The 26969-nt window shown below is 33.9% G+C and overlaps 2 protein-coding genes across 2 annotated transcripts; both read right to left on the bottom strand.

Moving 5' to 3' along the window:
- Nucleotides 1-607: 607 nt before the first annotated feature.
- Nucleotides 608-8256, bottom strand: PNKP (Polynucleotide kinase 3'-phosphatase). The gene is made up of 13 exons (XM_080158783.1): nt 8188-8256; nt 6766-6960; nt 5914-6089; nt 5131-5194; nt 4695-4823; nt 4301-4429; nt 3893-4026; nt 2973-3255; nt 2712-2806; nt 2186-2269; nt 1758-1853; nt 1294-1371; nt 608-746 (listed from the first exon to the last, which is right to left on the bottom strand). The coding sequence occupies exons 1-13, from the start codon at nt 8239-8241 to the stop codon at nt 626-628; spliced, it is 1638 nt and encodes a 545-aa protein (XP_080014909.1). The 5' UTR covers nt 8242-8256; the 3' UTR covers nt 608-625.
- A 926-nt stretch (nt 8257-9182) lies between these two features.
- Nucleotides 9183-20512, bottom strand: LOC145315524 (uncharacterized). Its single transcript, XM_080155507.1, has 13 exons — nt 19002-20512; nt 17761-18675; nt 17378-17559; nt 16620-16799; nt 16155-16245; nt 15800-15935; nt 14217-15459; nt 13721-13888; nt 12972-13112; nt 11881-12036; nt 10806-11623; nt 10147-10593; nt 9183-9795 (listed from the first exon to the last, which is right to left on the bottom strand). The coding sequence occupies exons 1-13, from the start codon at nt 20484-20486 to the stop codon at nt 9584-9586; spliced, it is 6174 nt and encodes a 2057-aa protein (XP_080011633.1). The 5' UTR covers nt 20487-20512; the 3' UTR covers nt 9183-9583.
- Between the last annotated feature and the right edge of the window lie 6457 nt (nt 20513-26969).

Below are 26969 nucleotides of genomic sequence, written 5' to 3'. Positions count from 1 at the left end.
AAAATAATAATATATCACTTCAAACATGAAATTTCATCATATTGCATTTTATAAATAATTTTATTCGGCGACTCTGGCAAAATGCGCTAATGCCGCGTTGGAGTAATTTTTGACATAAGGATTTTGGGAACATAATTACGACTTAATTTTAAGATAAAAATCCTGCATAGTTCATACGTTAAGAAACAATAATTGATGCGACATGAATACTTATTAGCTTACTATAAAAGTAATATATTTAACAACAAGGATGACAAAATCAATAGGTAATGAAATTAATTATTAGTAGCATCGCTACTAGAAAAATGCTTTCATCGTATCAAGGGGTTGCATGCTAGTATGTTTATACATTCTTTCCATTCCTTAAAATTAGATAGGCATGCCTTACACTCATTTCATGTCCATTCAGGTCTACACAAAAAAAAAACTTGCGCACACTACTTGATAAGTGTCAAAAAGTAAATTTTGAAAATGTATCTGAGCTGGTTAAATTTCCATTACATCAACATCCAAACACATTAAAAAGTATATAATATACATATTATTATTCTGAAAAAGTCAATTCCATAATTGATAACTTATTTACTCTAAGTATATATCAATAAAATAAATTAAGAAATATTTATTAATTTTCAAGTAAAAACATTTTGTACAAAGATTCATAAGTAGAATTAGGAAAATTTGGTACAAAGTTGACCCGAATAATCTTGTCAAATCCATCCTTCAACTCAGGCTCCTCAAATTTGCTCCTTTAAATTGGTCGACTTAAACTATCTGTAAAGTATAGAAGTATTCAGGGATCTAAAGGGATAAGACAATGGCCGATAAATTGATGTAAATGATGAAACACAAAATTACCCTGACTGTAAATTATAATTAGTGGTTGAAGCCCAAGGTTGTTAAGCAAACAAATTTTAACATCCAGCTAATCTACAAGACTGAAGTGGGTGCCAAGTTATTGTTCACAAAATTATATTTCAATATAACTAAGAAGTATCAAAGACTTTTTTACTCAATGAACTTATCAAATAAGAAAACGTGATTATAAGACTTTGGGTACTAGTATATTAAACAACTCAATGTCCCTTTCCTCCCTAAGACGTCTTCCTATGGTGCATCTCTTATAGTCTCTTAAACAGCTTTGAAGGTAACGTTTCAATTTTGCTAGGCCCTTGTACTTGAAAAATTTAAAGCTATTCAGAAAAATTAAAACCCTTTTTTTGTATCTCCATCTGATCTCATTCAGATTGACTTTTAAAAAAGATTAATATTTAAGTTTGTAGTTCAAGAAGATTCCTGTAGCTATTAAATAAGGCCTCATTGATCTTCGCATGCTTTTTGTCAGTCAACTCTCTGTACACATTGTTATGCCTGAAAAGAAAGTTAAATAATCCAATCTATAAATTTGACTAAATAGATGAGCTAATTCATACTAATTGTATGTACAATACTAGTTTTTAAAATCTATAAGTTTTTAGTATGGAAAAACAGAAAATAGTTCTTTGTCGCATAGAATTATAAACAGCTTTTCGCGGATGTAGAAATATACAATTATAAGATTAAAATCAGCTTTATTAGCCCTGATATGCCGAAGGAACGGGCTAGCAAAACTGATATTAATATTAAGATTGTACATTTTTATTATATTCATATAAAACTGGATATAATACGTTACATGATTTTTCAGTGTGGCTCGGAACATGTTCTAATTCAGTGGATATTAATCGGTTTCGAAGCCATACTGGAAACATCATTACCTGGCCTGATCATGAGTAGTTTTCATCCAAAAGCATCTGACAGGAATATTCTTTTCCTTAGCCAAATTTACATAATCCTTTCTTGACTGTTTGTCTCTAAAAGTAAGAAAAAAACATGTATTCAAAAAAAGTTTTCCTGATGATTTGATTTTATATAGAAAATAACAGGATGTTTTTCTGTATGTCAGGATCTCGTACACCGCTAAACGATATGGCTCTCCTTCACAATGTAGATTCCCAGAGGTCATGATAGGGCCTATAAATATTTTAGAGCAGAAATCACCACCCTCACAATAGAAACACATCCCCCTTAAAATATATTTTTTAAAACACTGTTGCAAATTGAAAATGGAGAGGGGAAACTTTCACCTCTATTGCCTCTAGAGGCTTCCAGGGCGTAGCCGCGCCGCTATTTTGATAATATTAACCTGTGTGTGTTATCCACGACAACTGATTTTCCCGAGCTAAGAGCATCCCTAGTTATCCTCAGGGACTTCTCTTTCCCACCAGATCTAAATATATTGTTATGTATAGTAACTCAGAGAGAGAGGGGACAATGAGCTGTTTTTTACACTCCCCAAATCCCCAAAGTTTTTATAAAAACGTTTTCTTATTCGATGGCTTAACAACATTGAGGACTTTTCCTGAATTTTGATTAATTGGTATACCTATTAAGTTGAGTTTTCAAACATTTCAATCACTAATTTTACATTCATATTTTGTAAAAAAAAAAATTAGTAAAATTTATTTTAGAGGGGGGTGGGGGGAAATTATTAGGGTAATACCACCCACTAAAAATAGCCCAAAACCGACCCAGAACCAATACTTATAAAATTGTGAACAGATCTTTTCATCCATTACTAATATTTATTTCACATGGCAAAATAATCACAAATGCATTGAATCTATCAGGTTAAATAAATATACCTATTGTTGTATAAAAAAATGTCGTACCTATCATTGCTGGCAACCACATAACCCTTATCTTCCAATTTCTCAGCAAGAAAACTTTTACCAGAACCTTGGATTCCAATCAACATAATCATCTCCTTAATTGAAATAAAAACAGTGAAATGATGTATCTAAACTTATTTTAAGACCTTAAAATGAATTTTATGGTCTAAAAACAAACTTAAATTAATGAAACTTTATGTTTTAAATAAACATATAATGTTTAATTCTTTAAAAATTTAGGTATAAAACATATAATTGTACCTGGTTCGAAGCGACCAGGCTTTCATTTTCAGGTTCTAACAATGGCAATTTTGCACAATTCTTTGGATCATATCCAGGTAAATCAAACAGCTTGGTTGGTTTGTGACCAAGAAAATATTCTTCAGGTGTATAAAACTTGAGATTTAGGTTCATGGCAAATAATCTATCAGAGCAGGAGAAATCCTTTTTCTTTTTATCCATCCAGTCCTTGCGTCTGCCAGCTGCATCTCCGCAATAAAATGATTTATCCATGTTTATTTTCTCACCAGAGTTGCCAACCTCACTGAAATAGGAAAATTTCAATGAAATTCAATTATCTGAAATTTGTGAGTATAATTTCGAAGTCACTATATTTCAAATTCAGGGTATAACTAGCTGTAAAGTTGTTATGTTGCCAGTAAGACCACGTCACAAATAAAGAAATAATTTTAAAGATATTGCGCAATTACTGTCTAAGTTCATTTCAACTAAATATTTCCAGGGAGGGTAGAGATATTTGGCTGTTTATTACACTAGTCCCCAATGTTTTCTAATAACATTTTCATATTCGTTCCCTCAACCACTTTGGTGACTTTAACTGATTTTTGATTTGTTGATCCATATAGTTAAGTGTCCAAAGGGTCAAGCACTAATTGTAATCTAAAAATTGGTAATTTTGTGTATCATCATTGGGGGACGTACATCAATTAGTCGGCCATTGTCTTTTCCTTTAGATCCCCGAAATATTTCCCTGAAAATTTTTACTGTGTAACAACTAACAATCAAACGGACTGTTCTTATTTCAAAAAAGTATAACAAGGATTTGCTACTCATGGACACATGATTTGTCCATATGCTATCAAAGAAGTCATCCTAATATTTGAAAACATACAAAAATCCCTTAATAAAAATTCTTAATTAAGCTTTAAATTAAAATGTACCTGAACCAGAGCCAAATACCAGTTTTAGGTTTTCTGAAGAATCCTCTGGCAGCAGTTGAGCAGAGCACTGTAATAGGAATGTTGAGTTTGCCAACTATATTCTCAACCTTCTCCATAAAGTCTCCTTCTTTTATCTAAAATGAGGACAGTTTTCAGGGAGGGAGGAGACATTGGGCTGTTTATTAAACTAGTCCCCAAAATGTGATATAGTACAAATGTAGAAATAATTTGGAAATATTGGGTAAATAATGTACTACGTTACAAACGATGTTTGTATGTTTGTCTAACCCGAAAATAAGATAGCTGCACTTCTTTACCTTATTTATGTACACATTTTAGTGGAAATATTACCTACCTAAAATAAATAAAGAACAATAAAAAAAGCACATTAGCTTATCTAATACATACCTTGCCTGTAGCAATTCCTGCTTGATTAGTAATAAAAACTATTCTGTAACCGTCGGCGTGAAGACTTTTGAGTTTACCAGGAACCTCAGCGAATAAAATCATCCAATCATGCTTATCTGTTGCAAATACCTAAATAACAACAAGATGTTTTCATACACGAGTCTAGACAAATTATTAAAATAAAAAATATAAAAAAGCAATTAAAAGGAAAACCGATAATAAAATTTTTTTATGTTAATTTTTTTGTAGGTTTAAAGTAGAACATTTGCCATACAAAGGTCAGGATTAGGTAAGAAATAATTAAGCTCCGGTTAGAAATGCAAGTATTACTGATATCTGTTTCAAATTATTCATTTCAAATACAACAACGTATTATCTGAGAATATATTAGTACCTTGCCCGATTTAGGAGTGATAATAGTTCCATCCATATCGAATGCTGCAATATTGGTTGAAGGTTTGGAGTTCTTGTAGTTCAAAATAAGAACTTTCCCATCATAACATTTGGACCACTCTACATTCTCCTAATAAACAATAAACTTTGTATAAAAAAATGTTTAACTATACACTTATTTTCAAAAATCGTTTTGAAATATATTAGATTTTTATCAATAGTAACTGTATCGTAACATAGTCGTTTTCGCGGATATTAAAATGTAATATGTACCTATATAAGATTAAAACCAGTTTTTCAGCCCCGAGGATACATTCTAATATCCACAGAAAATTGTCTGTAATACGATGCTATACATGATTTTTTAATACGACTAAAACTCGGTTTTAATCCAGCGGATATGAATCGGTTTCGAAGGCATACTGCAAAAAGAGTACCTTTGTTTTGAATGTCTTTTCATTTTCGATATGGAACCATGGAGTTTTAACTTCCTGACTTCTGATAGGATGACAGTTTACATTAAATTACATTACAAATCATCTAAGGGCTCTAAATTCAATGGGATATGGAAGGTCAGAAAATTGTCTAAAACAACAACCAGCTTATTTATTAAAATAAAAAAGCCTAAAACCATCCCGGGACCTATAAGAAGCGTCACTGTAAAGGAAGGCTTTAAATAATAGGATTAAAGAAGCAGATTTGCTACCAGCAATTCCTACCCTGTGCGCCTCTCAACATTATTCAAACTTTAGAAAAAATCTATGAAAGGAGGGGGGGGGGGGGTGGCATCTCGTAACACGACACACCAGCAATTAAATTTTGGGTGCTACTCCCTTAGTTTTAGATATTGGGTAAAAATTTTTTGGTTGAGTCAATAGGTATTTACTGAAAGTTTTGGTATTTATCATAAAAAACGACGGGGAACGGCGAAAGCGTGGTTCCCGTCAAATTCACCCCCTCCGTAATTTTAAAACCATACAGGCAACTTCATAAAATGTCATACATATACTGCTTCAGTAGAGCACCCCAGAAACTCTTGATTTTGAGGCACTAGCCATATATCTAACCTCCCCCCGTCGTCACACAGACTAAAATTTGTACCTGCTATTGTGGAGCTTTCCTAACAAATACAATTTAGCCGTTAACGAGATTTTAAGTAAAATGAAGACAGACAAATATCCAAGTAATTTGATTATTTCAACAAAAACTGTATATTCCTGTTATATTCGATATGGTGTCTTTTGTTTGGTTTAGTATCAGAGTCATCCAGATTTCTTTTTCTGTTTGTGTTTTCTTTAGTTGGCGAATCATTCTTATCCTTTTGTTTTTGTTCTGGAGGTGGGGGATTAAACAGGATACAATATTTATAATCACTGGCAGGTAAAACTATAGCATCCTAAATCAGAGAGGTGACAGTGGGATGTTTATTACACAAGCAACAATGGGGACTTTTACTGAATATTGATAGGTTGGTTTATTAAGTTGAGTGTTTAAACGTTTCAACCACTAGTTTTAATCTACAGAAGGGGTAATTTAGTGTGTCATAATTGCGGATGTACATCAATTTATCGGCAATTGTCTTATCCCTCTAGATCTCTGATCCTAAAATAGACATGGGTCAATGAATATGGTGATAAATATCAACCAATCTGCGTGAAATTCTGCCTTTGTAAATAATACACGTTTACAACTAAAAAAATATTACTTTTTTGACCTCCAAATATGAATAAGGATGGTTATGCAGGGAACAAAAGAGATAAGACAATACCCGATAAAATACGTCCCCAATGATGATACACAGTATTACCCCATCTATATAATACAATTAGTGGTTGAAACGTTGAATTAACGAACAAACCAATCAAAAGTTGTTAAGCCAACGAATAAGCATACTCTATTTGGGGACTTTTGTAATAAACAGCCCAAGTTACCTCCCTCTATGATGGTTATATAATTTTTGTAAAGAAAAGGCACTATGAATCTCAGATAATTTACTTTAACGGACGGACAGAAAAATGGATACACCTTCTAGCTAAAAAGTATAGTTCCACTACAAAAAAAAATTTACCAACCTTATGTTTCAAAATTTTCTCTTGTCCCGCCTTGAGAAGCTGACTGCCAATTTGAGAAGGATTTCCTCCTTTCTGTACACATTTCACTGTAAAATTTTTGTAATCCGGTATCAATTCAACTTGGTGTCTGCTACACTTGGCATCTTTTATTTTTGTTGTTGGGCCTCGTCCTAATAGAAACGGCCTCTGATCCTTAACGAGAAAAAAAGCAAATCTATTATTTTCCCTCGAGAACCTTATGATTGTTGATAACTATAACCATTCTGAGATACAAAGTATTATTTGAAGCGTAGCAACTGTATAATGAACCCCAAAGTGTGTGTACGATTAGTCCCTGTATTTGTTAAAGCTTTTGTGGATATTTTGTGGATTTGTGCTTGAACAATTAAGCCAACAGAAAAAAACAAGCTAAAAAAAATGATAATAATCTTCATTCTTGTTCAAGCATTTAGGATGTTTTCAAATAAAACAAAATAGAGATAGTCTTTAATTTGCTAATAATACAGTGTGTTTTTTTTATGAGAACTTTTTTAAAAGCAATTTTACCCCACTTATAGTTATCAGAATTTAATGATTAATGGCTTATTTTCTTCGTTTTTTAAGGGAAATTATGAAACAACAAAAAAAATTACAGTTTTTGTTTAAAAAGTACAGTAAAGTTGAAAATTCAAAACTTAGGTGTCAACATCTAAAAATGGTTTTAGCGCATTTTTCTTATGCTCAAATAATCAACCTTTTGCAAGAATGGCTGCTAAACACTTCAAAGTTGAGATATAGAGCTAAAAATGTATACAGATACTATTAGGAACATGTACTAGAACATATCAAAGTTTGAAGGTCATATCTCAACCAGGGAGGGAGTACTGGCCCCCCAAAGTTGACTACAGAAAATCCATTTTTTTAAGAAAAATGCGCTAAAACCATTTTTATATGTTGACACCTAAGTTTTTAATTTTCAACTTTACTGTACTTTTTCAACAAAAACTGTATTTTTTTTTTGTTGTTTCATAATTTCCCTTAAAAAACGAAGAAAATAAGCCATTAATCATTGAATTCTGATAACTATAAGTGGGGTAAAATTGCTTTCAAAAAAGTTCTCATAAAAAAAAACACACTGTAGTTTCCAAGTCATACATTTTTTTTTGTTGCGCCCGGTCGGTGTAGTGATCAAGATCATGGGTTAGACAATGGCCGATAAATTGATTTACATCCCCAATGATGATACAAAAATTACCCCTTCTGTTGATTAAAATTGGTGGTTAAAAAAGTTTCAACACTTAACTTAATCAACTAATCAAAATTCACTTATGCCCCCAGAACTGTTAGGTTAACTAAAAAGAAACCGTTGTTTAAGACTTTAGGGACTAGTGTAACAAACAGCCTATTGTCCCCATTCTCTCTGGGTAATTGATTTGCTTCCTTTATCAATATATCTGGGTGTCTACCATCCTCACTACGCAAGAAACATTCAGTCATATTTTCTAAATCTTTTATCTGCAAATAATTATGAATGATCAAATATAATAGTTACCTAATTATATATTGTAAAATTAATTATGAAGAAAAATTACTATCTCAATACTTATTAAGAGAAATAAGGCGAAGGAGAACTTAATTTTAGTTTTTAATTGTCTACAAGTCTATAAATGTACTTCTTTTTTTTTCCTATAGGTACAGTACATGTAAAAATATGCGTTTTTCGATTTTCTGAGACAAACAATAGAAATATATATAAAAAATATTTGAAGCGTTCGTTCTCTGTTAAAAAATACATCAGATTTACTATCTATGTCTCTGAATAACTCTAAAAAAAGGGAAAATTGTTACAATTAATAAATGTTCTCTAAAAAGAACAAAAATACCTAATTACAAAAGCTTTATATTTAGCTCCTGTTTATTTTAACACTTGAAGTAAATTCGATCTATATTTTAACAAAGAGATAAGTTAAAATTGTTTTTTTTCTTCAATATTTCTATAATCTGTGTTAAAAATCGGAAATAAACCCATTTTTTTCTGACTCACCCTGTATATGTTTGATAAAAATATCTTATACCTACCTAAGAGAACAATGTTGTGTAATATTACATACGTAACAAAGTCTGGAATAGCCAAGACAGGGAAAGCTTCACTTAAGAAAAACGCGTAAAATAGGTCTTTTTCGCGCATTCCTCTGCACTGCGAGATAATTATGCATTATTGATTTATGGCTATTCCAGATTATTTGTAGGCATTCTTATGCCGTATGAAACAGTGTGCAGGTATGATCTGTACGTTCAGCCGTTTGGCAGCTAGCAGCCTTTAAAATTCATAGATTTTTGGATTTATTGCTTACCAGCAATATTTTACCGTAAACTGCAGTAGATCCAAAATCATTAACTAATCAATAATTGAAGATTCACATAGAAAAGGTATGTTTATAATAATATTTATTATTAATGCAATTCATAACATAATTTATAATAACAATACAAAAAATTAAATATAAATAATAGAATGATTTTTCTATTTCCTCTTGTAATTTTGTTCAAAAAACCTAGACCCCTATTTTGGAAAACTTAAAATATATCATTTTATAATTTTTCTTAGAATTGAAGTTAAAAAGAGCAACATTCTCTTTAAATATATTTAAAAGTATTAAAAATACGTTTCTAACCCATTTAAAAGATTTAGTATTCGATTATCAATTAAAATTTGGACGGCAATTTTAGTGTTAAAACATAAAACACATAAACGGTTCAATATGCCAAACACTAGAAATATGGCATTAAAAAATTCAATTTAAATAATAGTACATGAAGAATTAAAACTGTAAATAATCTACAAATAAGAAGGTTCAAAAGAACCAATAGCAAGGAGAAGATTCCGCCGAGTAAAGTGAAGGTGAAGTATAGGCGAGGACTTTGTCCTGTAGCTGGCCAGCAACAGGGCCTCCGTGTCTTTTCTCACCTCCGGGTTCTGGGCAACGTTCATCTCGTCATTGGCAGACTCGGTCAGCAAGGTACCAAAGTCCCATAATGCCAATGTACAATCTAAAAAAAATTCAAAATTAAGATTCTTTTTTTGTTTAAGTGTTAAAAGAACAAAAATAAAACGCACAATGATATCATGTTAATAAAAATATTTTCTTTTAGATTTTACTCTCAGGAGATAAAGGGATAAGCCAAAAGCAGACAAATTGATGTACATACCAAATAATGATACGCATATTACCCAATCTGTTGGTTCCTATCAGTTGTTGAAACGTTTAAACACTCAACTTAATGAACCAACCAATCAAAATTCACAAGTTTTTAATAATCATCATGTTATTTTAGTGAAAAATACCAAGAAAATCCAAAAAAGTTTTCAATATTTAAAAACATGTAATGATGTTTACTCACCTAAAGCACAGCTTGCCAGGATTGTACCTTCTCTGGAGAATCCAAGTCCAGAAATGCCACCAGTATGATATTCAAGCTCTGACACCAGGTGTCCAACAGAAATATCCCAGATCAGCACCTTTCTATCACTCCCGCCACTGGCAATAAACCGGCCATCCGGTGAAAATACAAGGACAAGTACAGCCGACTTATGACCGGTCATGAACCGGACACAAGATCCTGTGACGCAATCCCACAGCCGAACTGCACGATCGCTTGATCCTGTACCGATGTAATTAGAGTTGGGATGAAAGGCAAGGCAATCAATGTCTGAGAAGTGACCCTGGAAAAGCCGCAACGGGCTTGCCTGTTCTGTTGTCCACAGCCGTGCAGTTTTGTCATGCCCGCAGGAGGCAAAGTAATAACCCATCGGTGAAAATTGTACGTCCCAGACGGGAAATAAATGTCCTGAAAAAAAGCATTTTTTCTTTTCTATTATTTTTTCTCATACTAGTTTTATTTTTATATTTTTAATCATTTTAAGATATGACATTAAACATTTTAAAGAATATCTAAAACTTACTATTCAGCTGTAAAAATTGTTGTTAATAAAAAAAAAGTTTTGAAATTGAAAAGATTGAATTTTGCCTTTTTAAAGGTTAAGGTTAAAACAAAGAAACTATGCTTTCCTTTGTAAATAACGAGACAAGTCCAAGTTTGCATGCTCCACAACCTGATGGCTCCATCCTCACTTCCTGACAGTAAAAATGTTCTGTCCGGACTGAAGGAGACAGCGTAGACAGGCCCGGAGTGACCCACCAACTCTTTACACGTCTCCGCCGTAGAGTCGTCCATCATTCTATGCAGAACATCCTCAGCCTCACGATTTATATCCTGTAGAAGAGAAGCAGCTTTGAGCTTTTTTAGTTTGTGGTTTAGCAGAGACCATACCCTGATTTTACTGTCGGACAGGCCAGCTGCAAGCATGCTGCTGTCATCTGTGACAGCCAGTGAGGTTACTTGCGAAGAAACGTTCATAAGAGTGTACATACAAATTGATGGAATATTGTTAGGACCCAGGTTAGCTCTCTTCATACTCTCTCGCAATGCTTTACCCTTCTCCAACTTGTCTGAGTCGCGCAAATCTGGGAAAGGCATTCGTGTGGCGATAGGTGCATTTGGATCAGTCTTAGACTTACGCGGTATAAATAACTCCTTTTTCTTTTTCTTCTTTGGTTTCTCGCCATCAGGCCCAACCTCCGGTTCCTCTTCTTCCTCCTGAGTGGTTGGAAATGAAATATCTGGCTCCCTGGGCAGGCCGTAGTAAACTTTGGCACGGTTGGCCTGGCGCTGGGCCTCGCCTATTACTGCGCCAGCCGTTGAGTCGATCTGAGCTTTAGACCTGGCGTGACCCTCGTACATGTCCAGGAATAGGTGGTCGTGTATAAGGTTCCAGAGGAGGGTGTGATGCTTCTCATTGTTCTTCTTCTTGTGGTCCCTAGAATAATTTAAAAACTATTTAGCTAATATTAAGTCTAAATAATACATCTTTCATCTCTGAATAACATAAAAATTGGAGGTAGTATTAGAAATAGAAATATTAGACTTTAAGAAGTTTAGGTAGTAAAAATGATTAAACAAACAATTCTATTAACTTTAAAAAACTAACTTTCATAAACTGGTCATTTTTCTACTCAATGACTACTTAGGTCCAAACACTAAGAAACTATGGCTACACACACACACAAGTATTACCTCAACTGTTGATAAGTATCCCTAGACATTCTGACAGTGAAAAGACTTGTCTTGAAGTTGTCAATCAACTCATTGCCAGCCATGTGTTCTCGTTTCTTCACGAAAGAAAGCTTTTTGATATCCTCCTGGTAATAAGACTCCTGACCCGGACCATACCTGAATGGGGAATATGCATGAACAAGAGCAAAGGATGTTTAGCACCTTACAGTACTGAATCTAAACATTTTTTTTGCATTTATTTGAATTTAGGAATCAACTTTTTTTTAACAAATGTTTGCTTTAAATCATGTAAAATGATACAAAATTTTTGTTTTAGATTTCTAGTATCAGCAACTACCTTTTGATCTACCGGCTAGAACCGTTTGAAAACTTTTGGAGCAGCAAAGAGTATAATGTGGAGATAGGTTTCGTAATGATTTGCCTTGAAAATAGTAAAAAATGGCTAAACGGCTGAACCGCCAGCCGTTACTTTTCCAACTTTTTGTTCGATTTAGGGAAAATAGACCTACCAAGGATTACTCATGCAAAATTTCAGATCAAGATTCGAATTCTAAGTGCCATTTGCTCACTGATTACGAGATGGTTGCATTACCCCCCCCCCCCTCCCTTTTTTTTCGTTAAAAAAACAATGATTAACAGTGAACTAGTATATTTTAAAAGAAAGTTTGTACTTATGTTCAATACTAGGATGTATAAAAACCCCTTGCTCTCGTTCGTGCATAGTCCCCTTTTGAAAAAGGTTAAGAATAAAATACATTTCTACACTGAGCGGCAAAGAATCTATATTTTTTAAAAACTATTCTAAAACAAAAATGAAACTCGGCCAAAAAAGAGCTATAGCTCTGAGATTTTGAATTGCATTTACTTTAATGAGCAAAAACAACCAACGTTAGCCGAAAAAAAGTTCTCACTTCATACAAATATAATACCTACATTTATCATGCTAAAATAGCAGTGTGAGTGATGTGAATTTTTGTCTTTCCTTTTATGGCGCATTAAACATAATTTGATTAGCGCCCTTAAAATAAAATTTTAATATCAATGAATTTATTATACATGACAATTTGAGCTTTAATAAAAAATTTTCCAACCTGTTCATAAAATCTTCGGCTTCTCCCTCGTGTTGATTATATACAAGCTCCAGGTACATATGTACAAAAACAGGATAGAGAATAAGAGCCAGCTCATGCTTGTGCTGGTCCAGACAATTCTCTATAAACCTCTGCAGATCACTAGGGCGGAAAAATTATTTTATCACTTGCAATCTGTACGCAGTTGAAATATCAACATTAAATCAGAAAAAAGTAGTAAGGTTTTTTGTCTGTAGCTTTTGATTTCAATAACTAATAAACGATTGGATTCGCCATTTTACGGAACCGGCGTTATCCTCTTAAAATTTTTTTTTTCAATTGTGAAAATTTGAGTACCCACCCCCCCCCCCCCCCCCCCCGACAACGACGAACAACTATTTTAGGTTAGGTTTTAGGCTAGGGAGCCGAGCGCTGCGGCTAGGCAGGCAAGGGGGCCGAGCGCTGCGGCTAGGCAGGCTAGGGAGCCGAGCGCTGCGGCCAGAGTTCATAGTTCGCTGTTGGGGGGGGGGGGTACTCAAATTTTCAATATTGAAAAAAAATTTCTAACAGGATAATACCAGGGAACCTTCATGATGGTTTTAGGCTAATTTTTTGTTAAATTTAGGTCTTTAGTTCCCCTTTGCTGCTATCCCTAGCCTTTCGAATAAAGAGCTCCTAGATGCTAGGGGCGCTGATTGATAAAATGAAAGACAATTCTGATCAAAGGCTGAAAATTACAAAACCAAACAACAAATATGAATGTGTGTCACCTGTAAGCAGCCTCGTAATGACAGGGGTCCCCATCATTCCTATACTTGGCGAGCACGTTGCCAACCTCATTCTCAGCTGAGGCCTGCTGAACTATGCTGGGCTTCACAACCTCTCTCTTTCTCATCTCATCCTTCAACATCTTCTCTGTGTCTCCAAGATTGTACTTTCTAAATAGAATTAGGATTGTGTATTATTTTATAAATAAAAAAAAACAAGTTTGCAAACAGAATAAAAAAGTACATAATTAAGCTTAAACGAACAAGCGCTATTTTTCATTTCATTATTGACAAATAAAAAAAACATTTAATCAAAATTTTATAGGGGGAAATGTTTAAAAATTACTATCCCTATTGATACTATACATCACACATCATGCTTTTGTGTCTAACTTCCCATTTACCGATTTTGAAATGTATCCTTTTAAATTTTTCCCAAATGTAAAAAAAATTACTAGGTGGGTATTTATAATAACACATTTTTATGACAAATATTTACCTAAGATATGCTAGGACAGCCTGCATAGTTGACTGATCAGTTGCATCCCCTGCTGCAGGGCCCATACCCATACCACCAGCAATACTGTTTGCCATACTGGGAATAACAGACGGATCTGGTTTCTGCGGAAGTTGTGGAGGAAAAGAGGAGGGAACAGCCGTAGACATGCTAACACTGTTGACAAGCCGTGACGGAGGAATGCTAGTGTTATTAGTGCTTAAAGCCGACATTGGCCGAATTCCTTCTGGCAAGCTTCCTGTTTGAGATGGAGCCATTGAAGTTTTAAGAACACCCGGGGGTGGCTCTGAATTCAGTACGCCTGGTGGCAAAGGAATATTGTTGGCAGCTGATGCCATTAATGCTTCAGGCGGCAATGGTATCTTTGAATTTATAGAACCAGGCAACGGCTGCAAATCGCCTGGAGGAGTAGGGGTGTTTAATACTCCTGGTGGCAGAGGAGGCATTGATGATGAGGTTGTCATTGGGGGTCGTAAAGAGGCTGGAGGAGTTTCCAATGTCGATGAAGTATTGGCACGAGACAACATTGGCCCACTTGCGGATGTCAAAGGTGGCGTCGAGGGCCTTATTGCTGGCGAGTGCAAGGATGAAGGAGGGCCAGATAAAGGATTTGCTGGCGTCATAGGACCTGATGAAGGTAGGACAACATTTTCTGTGGATGTGGTTGGAATTGGTGACTGAGAGGGTGCACTATTTCCTTCTGGTTGAATAATAGGCTTTCCTGCCGATGGAACCGGTGTAGATGTTGCTGATGGGGCCTCTGATATTGGAGTTGGCGTTTTTGATATTAACGTAGATGGTTGTGAGGTTGCAATATCTGTTGGGGGCGGTAAAGGGGAAGATAAGGGTGGTGGCGACGGGGTTGTTTCCTTAGGAGGTGGGGTAGGTGTAGCAGCGGATGGCAGGGTTGAAGCTATTATTTTAGGCATCACAGCTGTAGATGTTGTGATCACTGATGTTGGCTTAGCCTCCTGCTGGCTTGTACTTGATGCTGTGGGAGGGGATTCTGATTTAGTTACTTCAGGTTCAGGTTTAGGTGGTGACTGGTTTTCTGGTTTTGGATTTTCTACACTTGATTCGTCTGGTTTTGACACTATTGTTGGGGTTTGATTTGGAACTGGGGAAGGTTTCGAAATAGGTGTACCAGGGTTTGTTGATATAACTGACTTTGTTGGTTCAACTGGTACTGGTTCCATGATGACGTCATCATCTAGCTCTAAGTCTTCTGATTAGGAATATCTATATTAACATATGTTTTTATTCATTTTAGGAATTCTACTTTTATTTACTCAATACATTAAAATATTTTCATTAGCATAAGAATAAGAAATACCCCCCACCCCTTCTTTGTTTAGACACTTTGTCTGCATTTTAAAAATGAGAAATGAGCTAGAAACTAAGCACTTACATACAAAATATGAATTTATTGTTAAAAAATAAAACTTTAATATATCTACTAAATCCCCAACATCTAAACTTTTTGTTCCTAATTCGTAGTTCTAACAAAAAATATCAGATATTCATTCCTATATTGCTTTTCACTCCATCTTGCTTTTTAGGTTCACTGTTTAGTGGAGGAACATTTTCAACCTCCATACTTTGACCCACGCTTCCTGTGTTTGTTATTAGAGGTTGCCCTTGCGGGGAGGGTTCTGTTCCAACTTCACCGACAACCTCGGTATCCGTCCCATTTTCATTCATCTGATATTTTAGCATTTTAAATACAATATACATATTACATATACACAATTATATTACAATAATAGCAATCATTTAATATTAATACTGCAAGTTCTACAACATTATTTGCTTATATATTAAAAGGTCATGATTGAAAATTTCTATTAAGCAATAATCTTAGTGCTAGTAAAAATAGTTTAAATAGTAAGGTCATTTTGGAAAGATAATATAGTTTTTGGCTTGGAGATCTTTTCTTATGGAGAGGAACATGTCGATGGCACTCTGGGTGAAGCCACTGTTCATACAATCGATGCGGCCAAGAATTGTACACCTTAAATAAAACAAAGTTTATAAATATCATTTTAGTATAATTAGAAAGAAATTGTCTTTATGAAACTACGTTCGTGATAAAAATCTCTGAAAATTGAACAAGAAAAAAAAACATTGCTTAATCCATTTTCCACAATGGCTTCGAAACCGATTTATATTCGCTGGATCAGAACCAGTTCTAAGCTATACTGAAAAATCATTTATCGCATCGTATTATATTCAGATTTTCTACGAATATTAAAATAAAAATAAAAACTGGTTTTCATCTTATAATTGTTCATTTCTATATCAGTAGAAAACTGTTTATAATACGATGCGATGAATAACTATTCTTGAAATATTTTGATATGGATAGTCTGAAACAAAATTGTGTACCTGGAAATATGAATGAGCCCAGAATCTGTGATGTTAGCACAACCATTCAAGGTAAGCCAGGTCAAGGTTTGACTTGGGTACAACTGTGGATCACCAATCTGGGCCAATCCTGCGTCAGTTATCTTAGTACAGTTTTCCAGTGACAGGTGGGAGAGAAATTGTAGGTGCTGTGATATATACCTGAAAATTAATATTGTTATTTAGCATAATATTAACAAACATGCTTCTTAACCTAGCTTAACCCACAGGGTCTAGCTTTTGAGGAAAGGAACCAGGAGTCAGCATAATTTTGATAAAAAAAATTACCTTACATAAAAGAAACTACCCTAAAAAGAGCAACCTATATGAATCAGCTATTCTTTAAATCGTTTGTGACATTCTGGTAAAAATTTGTCTATATGTCATGTACTTAATATAATACACTTAACTTTTACTTCATTATAAAAAATAGCGGCTACGTCCCTAGAGGCCTCTACGGTCTGGTAAAATGTTATCTATGCAATCTATGTTGAAATATCTGCTAGACGGCGCTTTATATTTTTGACTTTTGGCGATTACTACTCTTGGGAAGGTGGTGATACCCTCAACCCAAACAGCTATAAACCTTCTCAGGACCAACCAGAAGCAACACTGTAAAGGAGAACCATATCGGTTCAGACAGACACAGACACATACAAAGACCCTGTTACTTTATTATAAGGATGTAGTTGATACTCTGCTTATGAACACAATTATTCTTGTAACATTTAGAAACATACCTCAGTGCAATATCTGTTATTTCAGTGCTGTTCAGATACAGCCTTTTCAGATTTGCCAGGCTTGACCGTTTTCCATCTGGAAGGACCAACATCTTATTGACAGCTGCGTCAGTTAGAGATGTTACAAAGCTGAGGTTTAATTCTGTCAGAACTGGAATCGTTGGAGTTGATAGCACACAGACCTATATAAGAAACTTTTAGAGAAAAAAATCGAACAAAAATTATACATATCACTTTTTAGTTTTTGATTAGGTATTAAAATCATTACAAATACCTACCTTTTTAAATATTAAACTTTTTTGAAAATCAATAATGTTTTAAGATGTAAAGTAAGTATTACAGAAAGAGAGTAAAAAAAACCATTTTTTCAGATTAAAAGATACCTGGGAAGAAAAGTCAAGACCAGACAAGGACAATTTCCTTAAAGATTGAATCTTGGGTAGTAGCCAGAGCAGCTGCTGTTTACCCACATTCGTCCAGTCGAAGTGTAAAGTATCTGGCTTTAGATTAACAACCATCTGTATCATGTTTGCTGTAATCTTAAGACCAGTAAAGTCAATTATGCTTGAAAATTTTTTGTCGCGGGCCGCAGAGTTCCAGATCCTTGATACCAATCGACACTTCAGTAGATCCGCTGTGTTTAGGTATTGAAATATATTTACAAGAATGCTTGCATCCTGCATTATAGCAACATGACGTTCAGAATGCTCCATGCTGTAAAATAACTTGAATTTTCCAAATTTACTTTCATGTCTGGCAAGATATTCATTAACACGAAGCTTTAGCCGCTCAGCATTGCTAAACGTCTCTGCTGCTTCTTGTTTTATATCCAATTCATTCACATCTTTCATCTCAACACAATTTTCAGATTCTGCTTCAGGCTCTTGTTTGATTGTAACAGCTTCGCTGGGATTGTCATTGGTCGTAGGAGTTTCTAATTTATCTTTTTGGTTACTTTCTGGTTTATTTTCGGTTGATGATCTCTCTTGAAGGGTGTCCATTTTCTCCGTAGATTCGTCCTCTGTTATTTCATGTTTTACAATGTCAATATTACATTCAGTTTTAGTGTTTTCTTCACTTTCCTTATTCTTCTCTCCAACTTCATTGGGATCTCGTTCTGGTTCGTTAGGCTTTGGGAACTTGATGCAAGTGAAACATTTCCAATAGTTTGGCATGACTTCAGTTCTCATCTCACAGTTGATGCCAAAATCATAGAGGCACATAGCGTGGACAACCTCATGACACTCCTCACATTCCATCAGACTATTTGTTGAGTCCATCCGTACAATATGATCCTCCTAAGAAAAAAATAATCAGAATATTATTGTTACAAACATTAAAGAAAGGGTGGGAAGGGTTCAATCTTAAATTCCTTGCTTCTCCTGTGCCTTGGAAGATATTGGAACAAAATCTTTTTTAATGGGTCAGTAGGTAAAGGAGATTGACATAAAAAAACGCAGCTCTTTTTTTTATGAAATATTCTAAAAGATCTTGCACAATTATCTCTAAAAATAAGGAAGAAGCGCCCAAAATAAAATTACTGTATACAACATACTCCCAACCCCCCTTATTTTCTAAACAAGTAAATATCAATATGTATTTCAGTTTTCATTGTGCAATTTACCTTATTATCTGGCAGTACAAACCAACCATCTAAATCACAATGGGAGCAGAGGAGTTCATGATCCAAATACATGACTCCCTTTCCGTTATCAATTCGCTTGGCCTTCTCCCATTGCCGCGCTTTCTTTGCTCTCTTGGTTTTGGTGAAGAGATGCTGATCTTTTCTCACATTTTGCCAATACAAGATTGGGCGACCATTATGTGCACGATCTGGTCGATCGTTCTTATGGACCTCTACAATGATTCTAATATCCTTAATCAGCGCCACTGGGTCCTTTATAAAGGTGGGTACATTCTTTTTGTTTGCTGGCTGGGAGTGAAGGTAAAGAACAGCTGTTCTTAACCCACTGACTTCGGCTTGTGTTATGTGAGGATGTCCAATATTCTCTTGGAATAATTTGCGTTCCTCTGCGGTACCCAAAAGCCTTTGAATGATTGTATCGTCAAAACTTAGATGGTGGCGCCCGAGAAGAGCATAACAATATTTATCCAGAATGCACCAAAGCATTTCATTAAAAAATGGAAATCTAAATTTTTGTGGAACTTTCAAAGTTTCCTCGACTTGTGCAATACGAATTTGTCGCTCCATTGCAAAAGGATGAATGTAATTTCCGCCAAATACAAGCGAGTCTATAGGTGTAAAGACAGCATGAATCCAGCCAGATGGAATGAAGAATGTATTGCCAGGGTTAAGTATGACTCGGCCACATTTTTCAACCATGTCACCAAAAAATACTTCTCCTTGTTTACCAGACAATGTCCAGTTTTCGAAGGCTTTCAGATTAGGAAGTGTTGGTGGGATCAACCAAAATATTTTCTGCCCGCGCAACAGATGGTACCAGACGCTAGTACCACCTAAATCAACATGAAAATCAGTATAAGAACCTTCAATAGACATCAGGCAATACTTTTGAATTTTGGGATATTGCATTTTAGTCATGTCATTAGTGCTGTCGTCCTGGAGATCTTTCAAGTGTCGAGGCCACGCATTATCTGTAAGATCAATCTGTCTGATAACTTTGGGTGCAGTCACGTGACCATCAAGTCGTGTATGGCTAAACTCTAAACTAAGAACATTCAGCTTGGTATCATCTCTGTCCGGATCTTGGAAAAATTCTTCAAAGTCTTTGAGTGTCATTTCAGCATTCAACTGGGTGGCACAATTCATAACCTCTAGAATACGTTTACCTCCGACAAGGTTGCGAACATCAGTGACGGAAAAAGAAGGATCCGGCACCCGGATATCAAGCCCCGTTTTTTCACGCACAAATATTGGATTGTTGAAGCCAGTTCGTTGGAATAACTCAAAAGTTACGTCTTCTCCTTTCATTTCAGTAATAAAATATGGTGGAAAATCTTTTGATTTTATTTTTTCTTCCGGATCAAATGTGTGCATTTCATCGTCCTCGTCGGAGGAGGACAGGCCATCCACGTAAACTTTATTTTTCTTCTTACGCAGAGACCTGACCTCAGCCTTGTCCCTCATTTTATTTAATTTAGTTGTTTCTGAAAATACTTTTTTATAACATGTGATATAGTAGAATTCACTTGAGTATCTTCCTTATATAAGGAAAATTTAAACTTCTATTTGTATTTGGAACATTGGAAGTCTCAATTAAATTGTTTATGTAACAGTATATTTAAAACTCTAGATAATTAAAACTATGATAGTAGGCCGGAAAACATAATTAAATTTCACCAAAAAAATAACTACGATCAGAGTATTAGTGGAGATTTGCCCCCAATTATAACCATTGGGAAATTTAATATTTATTGTTGACAATATGCTATGTCTTACTTACGCGTTCAAATTATTCTCTTAAGTACGTATCTATAATACAAAGTAGAACGATGTCTGTTTGTTTGTTTGTCTGTTTGTAGCGAAGGATCTCGCTAACCGCTGAACCGATCGGGTTCTCCTTTACAGGGTAGGTTCTCATAGGTCCCGGGAAGGTTTATAACTATTTTCTTGAGGGTTGGGACAGCCCCAACCCCCCCCCCCAAAAAAAAAATAAAAATTGTTTTGATTAAACCTCTTGGGGCAAAGCCCCTAGAGGCTAGGGGCGAAGCCGCTAGTAAACAATATATAGAGTTTGATTAAAACCAGCCTTTACTGAATAACATCATGTTCTATTTCTTTACACAATACTATATACTAGCGCCAGTGCAGCCCCTAGCATCTAAGGGTTCTGCATTCAAAGGGGGAAAAATAGCCTAAAACTAGCGGCCCTCAATGATAAAGTCTAAAAATGATATAGCCTAAATTCTTCTTGTTACCTAATATGCAGGGTGGCCACAGACTTTTTTTCAAAATAGCATAAAATAGTATGCAAAAAAAAGTAAATAGTATGCAATAGTATGTAAAATTTTTAAAAATAGTATGCAAATTTTTAAAAAATAGTATGAAATAGTATGCATTTTAAACAAAATAGTATGAAATAGCAAGCATTTAAAACACTATAGGGCCTTAAAATGTTGGTTAGCTATCAGTAATTTGAAATGTCCGTCTGTCCGTATGTCTTAGTTTGGGGGAAACGTGATTTTCTCGGCTCCTATAAAAGATAAAAGGCTAAAATTTTTAGACAACATTCCCATTATTAAGGAGCACAATTAACTATAAAACATCAATGGTGGTAGGACAGCTTTTTAGCAGGTTTTAGGCTATTTTTGTATTTTTCACATTTTTCTCCATATCCTTGGTGTTTATGGTCCGATTTCCAAAAATTTTTCAGTTATAGTATCAAAATTAAATTTCCTGTCGTTTCAAGAAAACAACTATGACGGTCAGACTGCCTTTAAGCAGGTTTTAGGCTATTTTTGTATTTTTCACATTTTTCTCCATACCTTTGGTGTTTATGGCCCGATTTCCGAAGTTTTTCAGTTAAATATATCAAAATTAAATTTCCTGTCGTTTCAAGAAAACACCAATAGCGTTCAGACTGCCTTTTTGCAGGTTTTTGGCTATTTTTATATTTTTCACATTTTTCCTCCTATCTTTGGTGTTTATGGTCCGTTTTTAAAAATTTTTGTAGTTAAATATATCAAAATTAAATTTCCCGTTGGTTTAAGCATCCAGTGTGTAATTTACTTTGACCGTCAGTCTGTTAGTCATAGTACTGAAATATAAATATTAAGAAATTAAAAACAAATGTTGAAAAGGTTTCGTGATTTTTTCCTAATATACATGCTTTAAACAAATAATATCTAAATTCTTATTTATTTGTTTGTGCATCGCTACTTATGGATGTTGTCATCCTTGTTGTTCATATATAGGACAATCCGGTCCAAAAGTATGTAGCGCAGCGATAACACTAAATACTGAAATAAAACTGATATACTAGATATGGCATATTTATTTAAAGTAGATCGACACATTCCAATAGTATACAATTGATTCTAAATTCTTAAAACCAGCCTATCTATGATTAGAAAGTACGTAGCATTTTTAACATTTTTCATATAGACAGTAGCTGCGCTATTTCAAGTTGTGTATGTTCAATTTATACTTTTTACGCCAATATATTGTCGCGACAGGTTATGTTCAGTGTCAGTATATTGTTTACCTTTACTACAGCTGGGAGTTTTTTTAAGTGCTACTTTTCTATAAATAGGTTCTCATGTATGTCCGTCCGTACGTAACGGATAGCTCTTGACGATAATTTAGGTATGTTAAAGTTGTCCTATTGTTTTCAAACTGCATTATATGATGTCCAAAACAGTTAGATACTTTATAATTATTGTCAGTATGATTTAATTATGATTCAAAGAAAGATTAGCCACAATTTTATGAACGATTATTTTTAGTTTAATTTTTATCCTATAATATAAGTAGTAGGTAAGTTTGTTTTTCTAAAGCCAAAAGTATGTTGGTCCTAATCGGTTATACTTTTCAGCTAAGCTCATAAAAAACTTGGTTGGTTTTAAGCTATTTTCCTGAGGCGAGGGGCGAAGCAACAAGTGTTATGTAATTGATAAATCAACCCTATCATCTAATTGCAAAAGGGGGGGGGGGGAGAAATGTGGTGACTCGTCACACGTGACACGACATACCAGCAATTTTATTTTGGGTGCTACTCCCTTAGTTTTAGAGATAATTGGGTGAAATCTTTTTGGTTGTGTCACTAATTACCCAAAATTTTGGTATCTTTCAAAAAAAAATCTTTACATTGAATGTAGAAATACCAATAACTTTCAATAAAGGTACAACAATCTGAACTGAAAGACTACTTTCTTCTGGAAACATTTCTAAAAAAAATTGAAAACAAAGTAGCGATTTTGCCGTATTTTCACAGTAGCATTTGATAGGTTATTTTAGGTTAGGTAAGTGTTAATGATTGCCCCGCAGGGTTAGAGCCCCCCGCAGGGACTAGAAATACAGTGTGGCCACAACCAAAAAAATACTGATACTGAAGAAAAAAAAGGAAATACTGAAAATACTGAAACCTAAAATAAGAAAAAATACTGAAAATACTGAAGAAAAAAAGGAAATACTGAAAATACTGAATCCTAAAATAAGAAAAAATACTGAAATACTGAACAAAAAAATACAAATACTGAATAAGTATTTTTTTTATATGATTCCTCATTTCAAAATTTCATATATCATACCTTTATAATTTGGGGGATATTTTAAAGAACTTTTAATTTTGCCTCTTAGATTTTCTTGCACCAATTATAAAACGAAATAAGCTTCTTTTAATATATTATTTACATATTTAAAGAAAAAATTACAATCGGCCTCCAGGTTCAGGTGCTGCAGGCCTCAAGGTGGCCTCTGGACAGGTAAAAATCAAAATTTCTTATTTGAAGAGTTAGAGGTGAGTTTTTAAAACAAAATAAGCTTCTTGTAATATATTATTTACATATTTAATGAAAAAATTACAATCGGCCTCCAAGTTCAGGTGCTGCAGGCCTCCAGGTGGACTCTGGACAGGTAAAAATTCTAAATTTCTTGTTTGAAGATCTAGAGTTGAGTTTAACAAACAATATAGGCGTTTTTTTAGATGTTATTTGCATATTAATCTGGCCTCTGGACAGGTAACAAAAATAAAAATTTCTTATTTTAACAGTCAGAGGTACGTTTATAAAACAACATAAGCTTCTTTTAATATATTATTTAAATATTTAAAGAAAAAATTACAATCGGCCTCCAGGTTAAGGTGCTGCAGGCCTCCAGGTGGCCTCTGGACAGGTAAAAATTAAAATTTCTTATTTGAAGACCAGAGGTAAGTTTATAAAACAAAATAAGCTTCTTTCACTATATTATTTACATATTTAAAGAAAAAATTACAATCGGCCTCCAGGTGGCCTCTGGACAGGTAAAAATTTTAATTTTTTACCTGTCCCGAGACCACCTGGAGGCCTTCAGTACCTGAACCTGGATGATGATGGTAATTTTTTCTTCAATTATGCAAATAACACCTAAAAATACGCTTCAAATAAGAAATTTATATTTTTTACCTGTACAGAGGCCACCTGGAGACCTGCAGCACCTGAAACTGGAAGCCGATGGTAAATACTTCTTCAAATGTGTAAATAACATCTAAAAATACGCTTATATTGTTTTATAAACTTACCTCTAGCTCTTCAAATAAGAAATTTATACTTTTTACCTGTCTAAAGGCCACCTGGAGGCCTGCAGCACCTGAACCTGGAGGCCGATTGTAATTTTTTCTTTAAATATGTAAATAATATATTAAAAGAAGCTTATTTTGTTTTATAAACTCACCTCTAACTCTTCAAATAAGAAATTTTAATTTTTACCTGTCTAGAGGCCACCTGGAGGCCTGCAGCACCTTAACCTGGAGGCCGATAGTAATTTTTTCTTTAAATATATAAATAATATATTTAAAAAAGCTTATTTTGTTTAATATCCTCACCTCTAACTCTTCAAATAAGAAATTTTTATTTTTCACCTGTCCAGAGGCCACCTGGAGGCCTGCAGCACCTGAACCTGGAGGCCGATTGTAATTTTTTCTTTAAATATGTAAATAATATATTAACAGAAGCTTTTTTTGTTTTATAAACTCACCTCTAACTCTTCAAATAAGAAATTTTAATTTTTTACCTGTCCAGAGGCCACCTGGAGGCCTGCAGCACCTGAACCTGGAGGCCGATTGTAATTTTTTCTTTAAATATGTAAATAATATATTAAAAGAAGCTTATTTTGTTTTATAAACTCACCTCTAACTCTTCAAATAAGAAATTTTTATTTTTTTTACCTGTTCAGAAACCACCTGGAGGCCTGGAGCTCCGGAACCTGGAGGCCTATCCAAAAAATCTTAAAACTTGGGAAAATTCATTATATAAGGATGATTTTATCTCTAATAACCTATCCTCTAAGTCCAAAGATAAAGCCTATGCTTCCTGTTTACGCAAATGTGTCAAAACTTCCCCCCCCCCCCCCTTATTATTATGCTAATTATGGTTGTTGTCTAATTAAATTAGTATTCTATTATTACCATAAAAAAGCAAAATTAATGTACAAAGTTATAGGGTAATTCAAAGGAAAGTAAAGTGAGGCGCGAAGCGCCGAAAAAAATCTGACATCAACTACTTAAATAAACATCTTATTTATGCAAATTTTTTTGGAATTTAAGAAATAATGAAAATACTGAATCATGAAAATTTCCAAAAACTGAAAAATACTGAAGAAAATTTTCAAATACTGAATATTCAGTATTTACTGAAAATACTGAAGCTCTAATTTCCAAATACTGAAGAATACTGAAGAATTTCAGTATACTGAAGAATATGGCCACGCTGGAAATAGGAGAAAAGATACTGTGAAAATGCGATGAAACCTGCTACTTGGCTTTCTTTTCATGATCAAAAAAATCAGTTTGTTTTAGTTACCTAAAAATTGAAGATTTATCTGAAATCCAAAGAAATAGTGGAAATAGTTTGCAATTTTGGACAATAGTGGAAATAGCATATTTTTTTGGAATAGTTTGCATAGTATGCAAAAATAGTGGAAATAGTGGAAAATGAAATAGTATGTTTGTGGCCAGCGCGCCTAAATATGTGTAGTAGTAGCTTACTTTATTGAAATTAATATTAGGCTTTATACAAAAAAAAATCATTACTACTTTATATCATAGGATATACATACGTAAGATTATTATTGCTTTTACTAATAACTGACAATTAAAACTAATTATTTTAAATGGCCTTCTTGCCATTCATCAAATTCATGCATATAAATCTGTTTTTGTTTATTTTTTGAAGTGGACTGTTTTCTTTATCGGCTTGAGTTGTGTACACTAACAGTATATTTGCACAAAGTTGCCAAAGCTAAAAAAATATATGAAATATTTTTATTAATTTACTTAATAAAAATATAATAATACAAAACATTGTAATATACCTATGAAAAAAAAGGATTTAATTTATTTTACAAACGTAAATAAATTAAAGTATATATGTTAAAATAGTTCATAAATAATTTATTTATAAAATATGGCAACTTAGTTAGCAAAATAAAAGACGACATTATAAAATCTCAAATGCCGCGTCAAGTATTGAACCGTTTTATTAATAATCGTATTTATGGAAAAATTAACATATTTTTATTATTTTCATTTAAAAGTTAATGAACACAATGCGAAGGTAATAACACCCATTCATATAATTTTAATGAAAAATTACAGTTTTTAGAAAAATCATCCATAAAACTGTTTATTTCGGACGTAATATAATTAAGTCACATGTGTTTTATTTATGTGCAGCCCATAATTTCCCATTAACAATAATGTGTAAAAAGGTAAAAAAAGGAGTTAAAATATAATTTGTTTGGAGTGAAAAAAAAGTAAAGACCTTGTTAGGATACTTAATATAATACGCGGTCTAGAATCACAGTTAGGGGTATAATGTTCATGTTTAGTTGGTTTTTATAAGAAAAAAAACTTACTTTTTAGGTAGGTATGAGAAGGGGATTTCCATAACAAATTTCAGCAAAATCTTTCACATG

The sequence above is a fragment of the Acartia tonsa genome, chromosome 4 (genome assembly GCF_053477335.1).
Source record: "Acartia tonsa isolate MP-2025a chromosome 4, ASM5347733v1, whole genome shotgun sequence".
NCBI lineage: Eukaryota > Metazoa > Arthropoda > Copepoda > Calanoida > Acartiidae > Acartia > Acartia tonsa.
The sequence above is the reverse complement of the archived record's forward strand: the minus strand, read 5'-3'. Positions and strand labels throughout refer to the sequence as shown.